Source organism: Lonchura striata, chromosome 5 (assembly GCF_050655825.1).
Source record: "Lonchura striata isolate lonStrDom1 chromosome 5, ASM5065582v1, whole genome shotgun sequence".
NCBI classification, from domain to species: Eukaryota; Metazoa; Chordata; class Aves; order Passeriformes; family Estrildidae; genus Lonchura; species Lonchura striata.
The window spans coordinates 17,643,446-17,655,502 of NC_140707.1; the positions used below are offsets into that span (position 1 = coordinate 17,643,446).

General features: G+C 42.1%; 1 protein-coding gene across 3 annotated transcripts in view; it reads left to right on the top strand.

Annotated features, from left to right (window-relative positions):
* The window catches only part of NELL1 (neural EGFL like 1), a 286,520-nt gene that overhangs the window by 135,546 nt on the left and 138,917 nt on the right, over window positions 1–12,057 (top strand). For all 3 annotated transcript variants that reach the window (XM_021528531.4, XM_021528532.4, XM_021528533.3), the window contains exon 13: window positions 2,768–2,893. In XM_021528531.4, coding sequence (XP_021384206.3) covers window positions 2,768–2,893 — 126 coding nt within the window. The remainder of the gene's footprint in view (window positions 1–2,767; window positions 2,894–12,057) is intronic.

The following is a 12,057-nucleotide window of genomic DNA, read 5'->3' on the forward strand; positions in this document are numbered from 1 at the left end:
AAAACAAACTACCTCACCAGCCTAGAGAGAAGCATAAATCATGTATTTTTGTCACCTCCAAAGACCACTAGAAGATGAGCTTTAATATTTCAAATGCGACAAGCAATCCATATACATGAATCACAATTTGAGCTCCATTACAGCTGAGCTGATGTATACCACGGTGTGCTTCATGGGTTTTACGCTAACAATATTAAGTAAAAACACAAAGCTTTTTGTGATGAATATCTAACCTTTTACAAGTATTTGTAGCACTGTGGTCCAGAGCAACAGATTTAGTGTTGCCCTACAGGCTTTAATAAGAAAATTCTGTTGCCAGTTTTGACCTCTCAATATTGTTCTCTCCAAAAGAAATGCATGTATTAGTGGAAGGCTAATACTGCAAAAGTAAAAGAAAATCTGAAATGCTGAAAGGGTTTATGGAAAATGTAACCCTTAAAGATTGCAAAGACAGTTAAATAAATGAACAAAGTTTGAAGAGACAGATTTTTTTTTTTTTTTTTTACTTCTGCTTTCTTTGTTAGGCTCAGGCTTTTTCTTCCTGGCTTCTGAAACTTCTGCAACAACCCAGTGCCAGTTTTTCTCAATTCTTCTATTTATAGTCAAGTCATCACTTGAAGTCCTTAGTCGCCTTTTGAGATATTCTCTCATGGAAGTATTTTCGTATAGGTAGTGAATTTTCTTCTTATCTCTGGGTATTCTCAGATTTTTTGTTGCAGCAACCTGGGCCATTCTTGCAATGAATCTAAGTTCAAATTCCTTCACCTTTGAGACTTTTAATCCTCTCACTTCCCCTTGGGGGAATAAAGAGAAGTGCAGTGAGGGAGCAGGAGATGAAGAGTAGTGCATAAGGTTAATTTTCAGGTGAATTGGTTGCCGTTTTGACATTCTTGCTTTCTTTGCAGGCATCTTTTCATTTCTTTTCCTTTTATGCTACAAAATTATTAGGTATGCAAGAGAAAAACTCCTCAAAGCTATGCTCCAAAAGCCTATTAAAAATAGTCTGCAAGCAGATCAGTGTGAACACACGTCAACACCTGAGAGTTTCCCAAGTGGCTCGTGAACTCAGTGGTGTGATAACAAGACATGTGGGAGGATTTTTCCTGGCTTTTATCTTTCATATATTGATGCTCTTGACTTTTTAAAATTCATTTCATCGAGTGGCACTGCAACTGAAACAACAGAAATGCAAGAATGAGGTAGTTTAAGGTGTTTGCAGTGGTATACAAAGTATTTTGCCTCCAGGCCATCATTTCTAATTCATCCCAAGTTGGCAGCAGTCAGAAATCGCTGCCAGCTGCCAGCTGTTTGCTGGCCAGCAGGAGGAGATTTAGCTGCTAGCTCCTGCTGGACAGATGTCTGTAATGCAAAGTGTAGTGTAGCTGGCATGTGTTTCCTTTGCAGAGCCTGGAAAACTGGGGTGTACCTCAACTGCAGCTGCTTCAGCTTAGGAAGGTTAAACAAGATACCTGATTTTAGGTACCCAAGAGTTCAGCATGTGCACAATTAAACTTCCCCCTCCATTCTGGAGCTAAATGATGGTATTTTGGTGCTGTGTGGAGGGAGAAGGGAGGCTGTAGGTGGCTATGCAGAGGGGTGTGACAGGAGGCTGCACCAAACTCATTGCCACTCCACGAGTTTTGGGTTTTGGGTGACCAAACTCATTGCCAGTCCACGAGCTGAGGATGTTCTTCAGCTGTGCTTTCAATTGATACCTTTCCAGAGTGTGAGCAATCAATAACAAAAAGAAAGGAATGGGGGGGAAAAACTGTCTCTGATTCATCTTACTTTGTGTTGGACATATGTAACACTAGAATTAATATTTTGAAAACCATGAATTACTTCATGCAAAATCTGTGCTGCTAAGCAGAAAATATATCCTGCTGAGAAAAAAATAAAGAGAATTCTTCAGTGTAATATCTGGTTTTGTAAAAAAGGAAGGGAGAAAATTTTACAGTTTACAATATGACAGAGCTTTGAGATATTTAAACAGGCAAGTAAATGAGAGGTTTGAGTCACTATCGTGAAAACAGTTTTGGATTTTGGATTTGCAGCAGCAATAGAGATTGCTTAAGCAGAGACACGAGGTCAAGCTTTTGCTGCTCCTTAATAATGGTGGTTTTTTTGCTTTGATGTGATGCAAACCATAAAATGGGCTGAGGTGACTGGTTCAGTCTCCTCCTTGTGTGACACATGGAGGTGGCAGAGAGCCCTGGCCACTAAGTCCTGCAGCAGAACCAGGGCCAGGGCATTGCCAGAGCACTTGGTGAGAGAACTCACTGTTCACCTGGGCAGTGGAATCTGCTCCTGCACTGTCCTGGCAAACCGTGCATGGTATATCTGACCAGCAGTGCAGCTGCACCCAGCCTCTATGGAGTTCCTGTGCCTTTAAGGGTTGGGGTTTTCAGTAACGCATACTTTGACACTGTTTTATGTGTTTGAAAACTGCATCAGTTTTTGGTTTTTAACATTGCAAAAAAAACCCCCACAAACAAACAAACAACCCCAAATGTATGTGCTACTTTTCCAGAATTAAAAAAAGAAAAAAATGTTTCATGAAGAACAGTGGGAAGGAACACATTGCTATGATACAGGAGTTTTAGCTCTATTTAAGGAATATTTTTTTACTGAATTTGCGTTGTTTTTTAGTACTGGCGTTTAAACAGATCGCCTTTGCAGTTGTAAATGGAATTTATTTTCTGTAATGTCGCGTTACCCATCTCACCGAGCCTGACTGTGACTTCCCTGGGTTGGTTCTCCCCTGCAGACATCGATGAGTGTGCTGCCAAGATGCACTACTGCCACGCCAACACCGTGTGCGTCAACCTGCCCGGCTCCTACCGCTGCGACTGCGTGGCGGGCTACGTGCGCCTGGATGACTTCTCCTGCACAGGTGAGCTCCACAGTGGCACTGCCACCCTGCCCCGTGTGTGCCACCACCCTTCTGGTGAGCCCCCAATGCCACTCAGCAGCTGGCATCTAGCCAGGGTGAAGTTTAGGCACAGGTAGGGGAGATAAATGTGGTGGGAAGCGCCTCTCCGCTGTGAGACAGAGGGAAGATTTATCTGGATTTAGGTGAAATGTGCTGCTCTGAGCTTGCTAAATATGCTGTTTAGTCTGGTTAATATGCAGCCCTAGCAAAACTACCCCAGCTAAGGAAAAATAATACAAATTTCCACACTAAAGAGATAAGAAAGACTCCTCGAACCTTGAAACAGACAGGGCAGAGTGACCCATGAGTTCTTTCTGTACTTTCTGACAAAAACTGAGTACAAGTGTAACTAGCTGTAAGTGTTATGTGAAATCAGCAGAATGAATATGCATTAACCTATTGTGAAATTCTATGCATATAGAAATCAGTAAGGGTAATAAAAAAAGATCAAGAGTTCTCAAAGGTATGCATGTCCATTGAAGGGCAATGAGTCCCCACATGTAAATAAACACACCCATTCCCTACAAATCTTTATTAGAATTATGGGGTTTGATTTTTCATCCATGTTTCACCTGGGTGGGCCCTTTGGGATTAGCTTGGAAGGAGGCCACTGAGGGCTCTGTCCAGCCAAGCCACAGTCCCTTTGTGTCCCACATCTGCCTCCTGTGCGAGGTGCAGGGGCTGAGATCCATGTGTTGTGACAAGAAATGACTTCTTCAGCTGTGGTCTGGAGCTGGTCAGTGGGTTGAAACATGAGAAGTTACCCAGGAGAAGGTTTCTGGACAGAGCTGAGATAACATGCAAAAGGAAAACTGAAATAAAGTTCTTAAATCCAGTTACTGTTAGGTGGTTTGGAAATTGTTGTTAATGCTGAGAATTAATGTCTCAATAACTATGACATGTTGTTTAGAAAAGACAGCAAGTGGATAGCATTAGACAATGAAGCTAGTTGGTGTTTTTAAAGATTTCTATCTGCAAAATGAGCTCTAAAAATTCATAGTGGAAAGTAGGTGGGGACTCATTTCCATTTAGGGGTTTTTAAGAGACCTTCTCTGGGAATCTCAGAAAAATGTGAGAAGCTACTGAACTGCTCATCCCAACTCTATCTAGCTGAACAACATCTTTCACTGACAACGCTCCAGAAAGTCTGATTTTGGGATTATTTTGATGGTACACCTGTCATGCAAAGGAGGAAAATATTAGGTAGGTTTAGTGAAACAGATATAAATCAGCTTGACACATGTTTAGAATGGAGTTGGTTGAGCTGTTCTCTGAAGTGGAAAGATGGCACAGGAATATTCAATATGAGAACGATTTTCAGGCCGGAATAACTACATTGTAATCCATGTTATCCTTAGGGAAGGTCATAGGAAATGTTGACTTTCATGATGACAGCATGTCTTTTAGCTAATTTTACATAGTTTATTAAACTGCAGGAAAGTCCTTCCCACCTCTTGAGAGATGCTGATACTAAATAGCTGTTGGGAAGCTAATTTTTATTTTGCCCAAAGAATCATTATTTCAGTGTAATCTGTTCCTGTTCGGTTTTTCTTGATCTTTTACAGTGTGACATGACAGATTCAAACCTTAAATTCTGTGCTGTGTGAGGTATCAACCTTCACAGTGATGGGGAGAGTGATTTTGATAATCTGACTCTTTCCTTTCCATATATGCTCTTCTAATTTCCTAATGTGCCTTTCTTTCCAGCAAGGCACTATCATTAGGCATGCAAAGGGTATAGAAAGCAAGGTATTTGTGATACACTGAGAAAGTGTGAGTTAGTCAGACAAGTTGCTTGACAGTAATGAGGGAACGTTCACTTAAAGTGCATGCAGACAAAGAATCCAGAGCAGGTAAAAGAACAAATAATGGAATGAGAGAGACAACTGTTTCTTGCAGGTTTATTGTCTTGCAAAAAACACTTAATTCTTGGCATCACTGTTAAAAAGCAGAGCCAGTGCATTACATAGATCAGGAGAAACTTGGTTCATTGCCTGTTGTATTTAGAAATAAATGTTTGTTATAATATTAAATTTAGTTAAGATACTGTGCTATATAAGCACTAATCCTGTCTTTGTATTTTGCATTATGCTTAAACAGACTTTTAGCAGCAATAGTAATGATTAAAAAAAACCAATAATAATAAAAAAAAAATCAGGCAGCAAATACTGAAGTAACTTCCCCTTATACTGACAGCAATGTTTAGCAGGCACCATAGACTGTAGCTACTCTTCAGGTTTTTAAAATTTTGTTACTGTTGGTTCAAATGAAATAGAGAATTTTTCTTGTTATTGAACCATGTATTTGGAGACAAATCTGACAGCCTGAGATGGGTTGGGTTTTGATTAAAACTGTGTGTGTATGGGGTTCAGGAACTCTGATGGGTTCAGGATAAAGATGAAGTTTCAGATGGAAGTGCTTAAGGCACATCCATGGCATTGCATGTATTTTGTACACTGCTGACCCTAAAGCAGAGTTTTTCTATAGAGCAGGAGATATCTTGTTTTGGGAAGCCTGAGTCCAGTTCATCAAGGCATAAAGTCATTTGCAGGTGAGCAGATTCTGTGTGTTGCTGGGCAGGCAGATGCTTGGTGGCTGATCCCTCAGCTTTCAAAAGGTAAAAAGTATGTGGAAGGTGTAAATCAGAAACAATTTTTAAGCTGAATGAAATGTTTCAATTTGATATTGAGGGGGTTTTTATCTTTATAAAAGGAATGCAGTGACTGCTGAAATGCTATGTCAATTTGAACTGAGCAAAATAAAATTAATTTGGATATTGCTGAATTTTAAGTATGCTGCTTCTAGTATTTTCTTTAAAACACTGGATCTTAATGAAATTAAACTAATTTGTACAGGTTTGACGTTGCTGAAAGTTTTTCCCCCTAAACATTTTTTGGATAATAGTTTCCAACTGTGAGGTAGGAACTTCTGTGGTTATCAGTAAGAAGCTGCTGTGTTGGGAGGTGTGCTGATTGCACAGAAAATGCAGTCACATGGACAGAGTGACTAAAACATTATTCTGGATGAAGCCTATAGTTATATTAAACTCTTGCCTGTGACTTAAAATCAAGCAGTGATTACTTCAATAAATAATCAGTATTCAGTCTCACATAAGCAAAAGACCTGGGATGATGAGATAGATTAGTCAGCCTAGTAATAACTTGAACCTGTGTTCACCAAGAAAGGCACATTAGTGGTTTTCTACTTACCTGTTCCTAGGGCTTTGTGCACTGAATGTTAATTAACTTGTTGAGTGAAAGATGGTTTTATTAAGAAAAGTTACCCTGGAATAGGAACCTGCTTTTCAATCTCTTCCTGTGGCACTGACAGGTTGTTTATCTGTTCTCTAGTAAATCACAGTCTTGTCCATTCTGAAACTGGCAGCAAGATTTGCTGCTCCAGATGTTCTCATTTGCTGGAATCTACTGATTTAAAGCATTTGATTGATCCTCACATGTTTTTACCCTGCTTGCTTGTTGAAAAATAAGTTCTCTTGAGTTGCTTTCTTCTAACATTGCAGTCTGGGAGTTTGCTTCAGAAGTGCATTATTTCATTTTATGCTTTTTAAAGTCTTATAAATTACGCAATAAGAATATAATACTTTTATTTTTGATGGGCTTCATCTGTTCTCTGGTATGATGTTAAAAATCCATGTATATGATTTTCTGTAGTTTGAAACTAGAATATATAGTTCCTATGTCTCACTGCCATTCAATGAAGTATGCTAATGCTTTTTCATCTTAATAAGCTGTAAGTTACCTGTAATGGCCACATATATCATGCTGCTAGGAAGAGAAAATAATGGGGGTAGGTTTCATCTCTCTTTGCATAATGCTGGCATTTTCTACGAAGACAATCACAATGATCACAAAAAAGATTCTTGGCCTTTACTAGCTACGATAGCCATTTAAAAAATAATGACTAATTTTGCAATTTTCTTCTTGTGTCTGCATGGAACACCAAAAATTTCCTCAAATCTTGCAGTCATTCAAAGAATAAATTTCATTTTATGTGGTCACTATTGGGCTTGAACACTGTATTTTGTTTGATTTGGAATTTCCTTGGTGTTTTTTTTTTTTTTTTTTTTTGAATTTACTATGAATAGTCACTGATTATATAATAAAGCTTAAAGTCCTTTTCAAATGAGAGTGCCAAGTGATTTTTCATTCTGTATTTTCATGTGTTATGGCCATTCTTCTAAATGAAGAAGCCTGTTTTGGACTTGAGAATGTCTCAGCCCATTTTTCCAAGTTTTATCTTTTCAAGAAATAGCATGGAAAGTTATCTGGCCATCCAGATAGTACCCATTCTGTCAAAATGGGGTGAGAGTTGTGCAAGCATCCTCCTCCTCATGCACCATGTGCTGGCAGATGTTTTTATCTGTGAAAATAATACACCTCCATATTTTACTGGTCTGCATGATGTTTCAATAGTGGACTGTGCTGTAACTCTCAGTCCTCATTTGCTGTGATGACGTTCCCAGAATTTCTTTAACCTTTGGTTTCTCAAAGCAATGAGTCACTAAAATATTTGTGTGTTACTTGCAAAAAGCAAGTCTTTATCTACCACAGAACCAGGAAATATTTTCAAAATACAAAGGTCAGTGTTCTAATTCTGTGAAAAAATAGATGTTAGATAGAAATATATTATTTAGAAGTCTCAAAATAGAAATATATTACTTAGGAGAAGTCTTAGAATATAAATCTTAGTCTGGAGTTTCTATTCTAATTTGATTTACAGTATGGGTAGAGAAGGGGAAGTAAGAAAAGCTAATGATTTTGTCTGGTTATCCCCTAAGTCCCTTCACTTCCATCCTGTGTGGTTTCTGGGGCAGCATTCAGTTTTGAATGTACTGCACTTTTCAGAACAAGCCCTTCTCCAGCACGTTATTAGAAAAGTAGTACCTAAAGCATAGAAGAAGGTAAGAGTTCTGAGAAATCTCATTTTCAAGGGAAAAGAATCAGAAACCCTTTCTCCTGCTCCTCCCTTCTTCCCCTCCCCTATCTGTGAAAGGCAGCTCAACCACAGAATATCCCTGCTATGGTTAGAACAAACGTTCAAATTGTTTGCTGTTACTAAAATTCATGACTTTATATTTTTGTTGCTGGGCTTTACCTGTCAGGTTCAAGGTGGTGTAGTTGACCCCATAATAATACTAATAATGCAGCAAGTTTTACTGGAGTGCAGTGGCAATCTCAAAGGACGGGTTACCGGCCTCGCATCCAGAATCAACGAGAGTGTTTGTAAAAGACATGAATAAAGCCTTTAGGTAGGCAATTGATAAGATAGTGCTGTTTTCTGAACTCTAATCTAGTGACCTTCTTTTTCCACTTCTTTGTGAACTAAATGAGCATTCCAGAAAGCAGCACTGTTATTTTGGTGTGGCACTTGCACTTTTGAAGCGCTGCGCGGGGTCTTGGGTGGTCAGGGAGGTCAGTAAACAAACATTACAGCTGTTCTGGGGATGGACTGGGGTTGGGAATTGATAGATTTGGCTGCTAGCTGGAAACACCAGTCTGGGGCAGCAGGCAGTGAAGGCAGGTCTGTGATGGAATAGGTTTCAGGTTTGTTTTATGCAAGACCTCTCTCTAGATCTTGCTGTTCTAAAGGATATCAGGATCTTGCTGTAGTGGGGTGACCCTGTCTGGATTCCTGGTACCCACCAAAGCCTCTCCACCATTTCCCTCTGCTGGACAGGGGAGAGAAAATATAACAGAGATTCATTAGTTGAGATAAAGACCAGGAGAGATCACTCACTGTCTTGGTTTGAAAAGACAGGCGTCTACTAAGGAAGGCAGGAGCTTCCCTCGAAGTGGAGGATGTAATCCCCTCTCCCTCCAAATTATTATAATTCTGAATTTAAGGGGCTCTCAGGCAAAGATATGGGAGTAGCAATGACAGTTCTTTATCAGGAAAAAAATAAAATAAAAATGCAGTAATACAAAACAACAGTGACAGAGTCAGGACCTGACACCCTGTGGGTCAGGGTGGTGGCAGCAGTCCCATTAAATGGTGGCTGCAGTGCTCCTGCAGTGCCAGCTGTGCTTCTGCTGGAGCAGGGATCCTGGACAAGGGTGGAGTTTTCTTCTGAAGGTCCAGTGGTGGTGTAGATGGGCCTGGTCTTCCTCTGGGAATCCAGTGTAGAAAAAAGCTGCTTCTCTGGGAATCCAGTGGGAACAGGTTGCCTCTGGTGTTCCAAATCTCAGATCCTATCCAGGTAGGAATGCTTGGCTCCTCCCACTGGGCAGAGCATCTCCCAGTGGGATGATGGAATTTTCTCAGCCATGCAGGGACACTCAGGGCCATGAACAGAAGATATTTTCTGGAGGGAGGGTTGGTTGTGGAAGAGATAAAGAAAACTGCCCCAAATATTTTTAAGAGGTGGCCCAATTAACAGAAGGTAACTGCCCCACATCTAACAGGTGGCGATAGAAAACACACCCCTGCCCACATCTTGCAACCTAAGACACTCGCCAAATACTGTCACAGGCAAAACAGACTCAAATTAGAGATAATAACTGAATTCATTACTAACAAAATTGAAGCAGGATAATGAGAAGCAAAAATAGACCTTAAAACCATTTTATCCCCATCCCTCCTTCTTTCCTGAGCTCCTCCTGCCAACGGTGCAGGGAGGTGGAAGTGGGGTTATGGTCAGTGATCACTGTGACACTGATCAGGAGAGAGGAGTCCTTTCCCTATTCTAGCATGGGGTCCCTCCCATGGGAGAAGCTCTCCATGAGCTTCTCCAGCGTGAGTCCATCCCACAGGCAAGGCCTCTCCAGAGTGTTGCAATGTGGGCCACTGTTCCATGGGGTGCAGTCTTTCCAGGACAGGCTGCTCCTCTGTGAGTTCCTCACAGGGTCACAAGTCCTACCAGGAAACCTGCTCCAGTGTGAACTCCTCTTTCCACAGCTCAGCAGATCCCTGTCAGAATTCTGCTCCAGCATGGACCTCCCATGGGTTCTCAGCCTCCTCTCAGGCATCCAGCTGCTTTGGTGTGAGCTCCTCCATGGGCTGCAGTTGGATCTCTGCACCTTGGGGCTCTCCATGGGCTCTAGGGGCACAGCTGCCTCACCCAGCTGCACTGCAGTTTGCAGGGGAATCTCTGCTCCAGCACCTGGAGCAACTCCTGCCCTGTTGGAGAGGATGAACAGCATTCCCTGCACTGCCCCTCCTTCAGCCCTGACCAGGCTGTCTGCAGGATTGCTCCTCTCCCATATCCTCACCCTACTCTTCTCTGGCTGCAATTGCATCTGAGCAATAACTCTTTTTTTCTTCTTAAATCTAAGAGGCATTACTGTAATTCTTGATTGGTCAGCAGCAGGTCCATCCTGGGGCTGTCTGGCCTTGGCTCTGCTGGATATGGGAGAAGCTTTTGGCAGCTTCTCACAAGAGTCACACTTGTAGCCACCCTGCTACCAAAATCTGGCCTCACAAATCCAATACACTTGCCTAATAACTACATAATTGTTTATAACATCATGGAATGGTTTGGGGTTTAAAGGATCTTAAAGATCATCTAGTTCCACCTTCTCCTGCCATGGGCAGGGACACCTTCCACTAGACCAGGTTGCTCAAAGCCCCATCTAACCTGCTCTTGAATACTTCCAGGGATGGAACAGCCACAGCTTTTCTGGGCAACTTTTTCTAGGACCCCATCATCCTTGCAGTAAAGAGTTTCTTCCTAATGTCTAATCTAAACCTTCCCTCTTTCAGTTTTAAGTTATTTCCCCTTGTTCTGTCACTGTAAAAAGTCTCTTTCCAGTTCTTACAGACCCTCTTTAGGTGCTGGAAAGTGCTGGAAGGTCTCCCTAGAGCTTTTCTTTTCCAGGCTGAACAATCTGAAATCTCTCAGCCTGTCTTCATAGGGGAGGTTCTGCAGCCTCTCTGCAGCATCTCTGGGGGACTCTCCAACAGGTTCATGTCCTTCCTATGTTGTACACAGTGCTCCTGGTGGGGTCTCACAAGAGCAGAGCAAAGGGACAGTCACCTCCCTTGACCTCCTGGTCACACTGCTTTGCATGCAACCTTGGCCTGGGTGCAGGACATTGCTCTTGGCCTTGTTGAACATCATGAAGTTCTGAGGTGCACACCTCTCAAGGCTGTCTAGGGTCCTCCAGAATGACATCCCTTCCCTCTGGCTTGGTGTCATCAGCAAAGTTGCCAAACTTGCCTAGAAAAATGCTGAAAATATCAATTGTGTTGGGGTCAGAATTATGTTGCTGTTTATAGATTAGGTATCAGATATTTAACACAACAGGTTTGACTGGGGCTGCGGGCCTCAGGTGGAGCTGGAACTCCTGATTCTGCTTGGAGCCAAGATATGGTTCGCTTCTTGGGAATCCACTCTGTCACTGCACACTGAAGACACACCATGATCTTCCTGGGAGCCTCACTGTGACCTTCATGCACATCTCCAGGACAATCCTCAGGCATTTTCAGATGCACTTGAAAATTGGTTGTGAGACACCCTGAATAGATGGTACTTTGCTTGTGTTAACTCAGCAGACACAAGATATTTTTACGCTGATTTCTACTCAGCGGAGTCCTTTGATGCCGAGTGCTGTAAGGCAAGGCAGGACTTAGCTCCTGGTGTTCAGCAGGACTCCTTTGTTTGACCTGCAGCTCTGTTCACAGAACTGGGAAGGGAAATATGATTTAGTCTGAGGTGCCTTGAAAAGTAGAAGGATTTGCTTCAAGTCCCTTGGAGGGCTGACGGCCAAGTTCAGCAGCAGGTTATCTGTGTGCTGGTGGGCATTGCCTGCATCAGAACAGAAGGCTGGAGGTGTATTAAATCAATCCAGCAAAACAGAACCTCAGCAACTCCACATCAGCTGAGGTTTTAACTCAAACCCTATTGATGTGGGACAAAGCTTTCAGTGACATTCCTTTTGGCTTTAGATGAGTCCCACAGAGAGACAACTGGTGCACTATTGCCACTGGGTGCCAGAGCTCACCCTGGGTCAGGGGTGGCTCCGTGTGGTGGAAAAGTCTCTCCTCCAACCCGTGCTTCCAAAGAAAGGCTCAGCAGTCTCTGTTGTTCGGTCTCAAGGCAGTTTATTGCAAGTAATCTAAAAGATTTTCTTCTGGGGCTGCTGTGGTTTGCTCACAGCTCAGGCAGA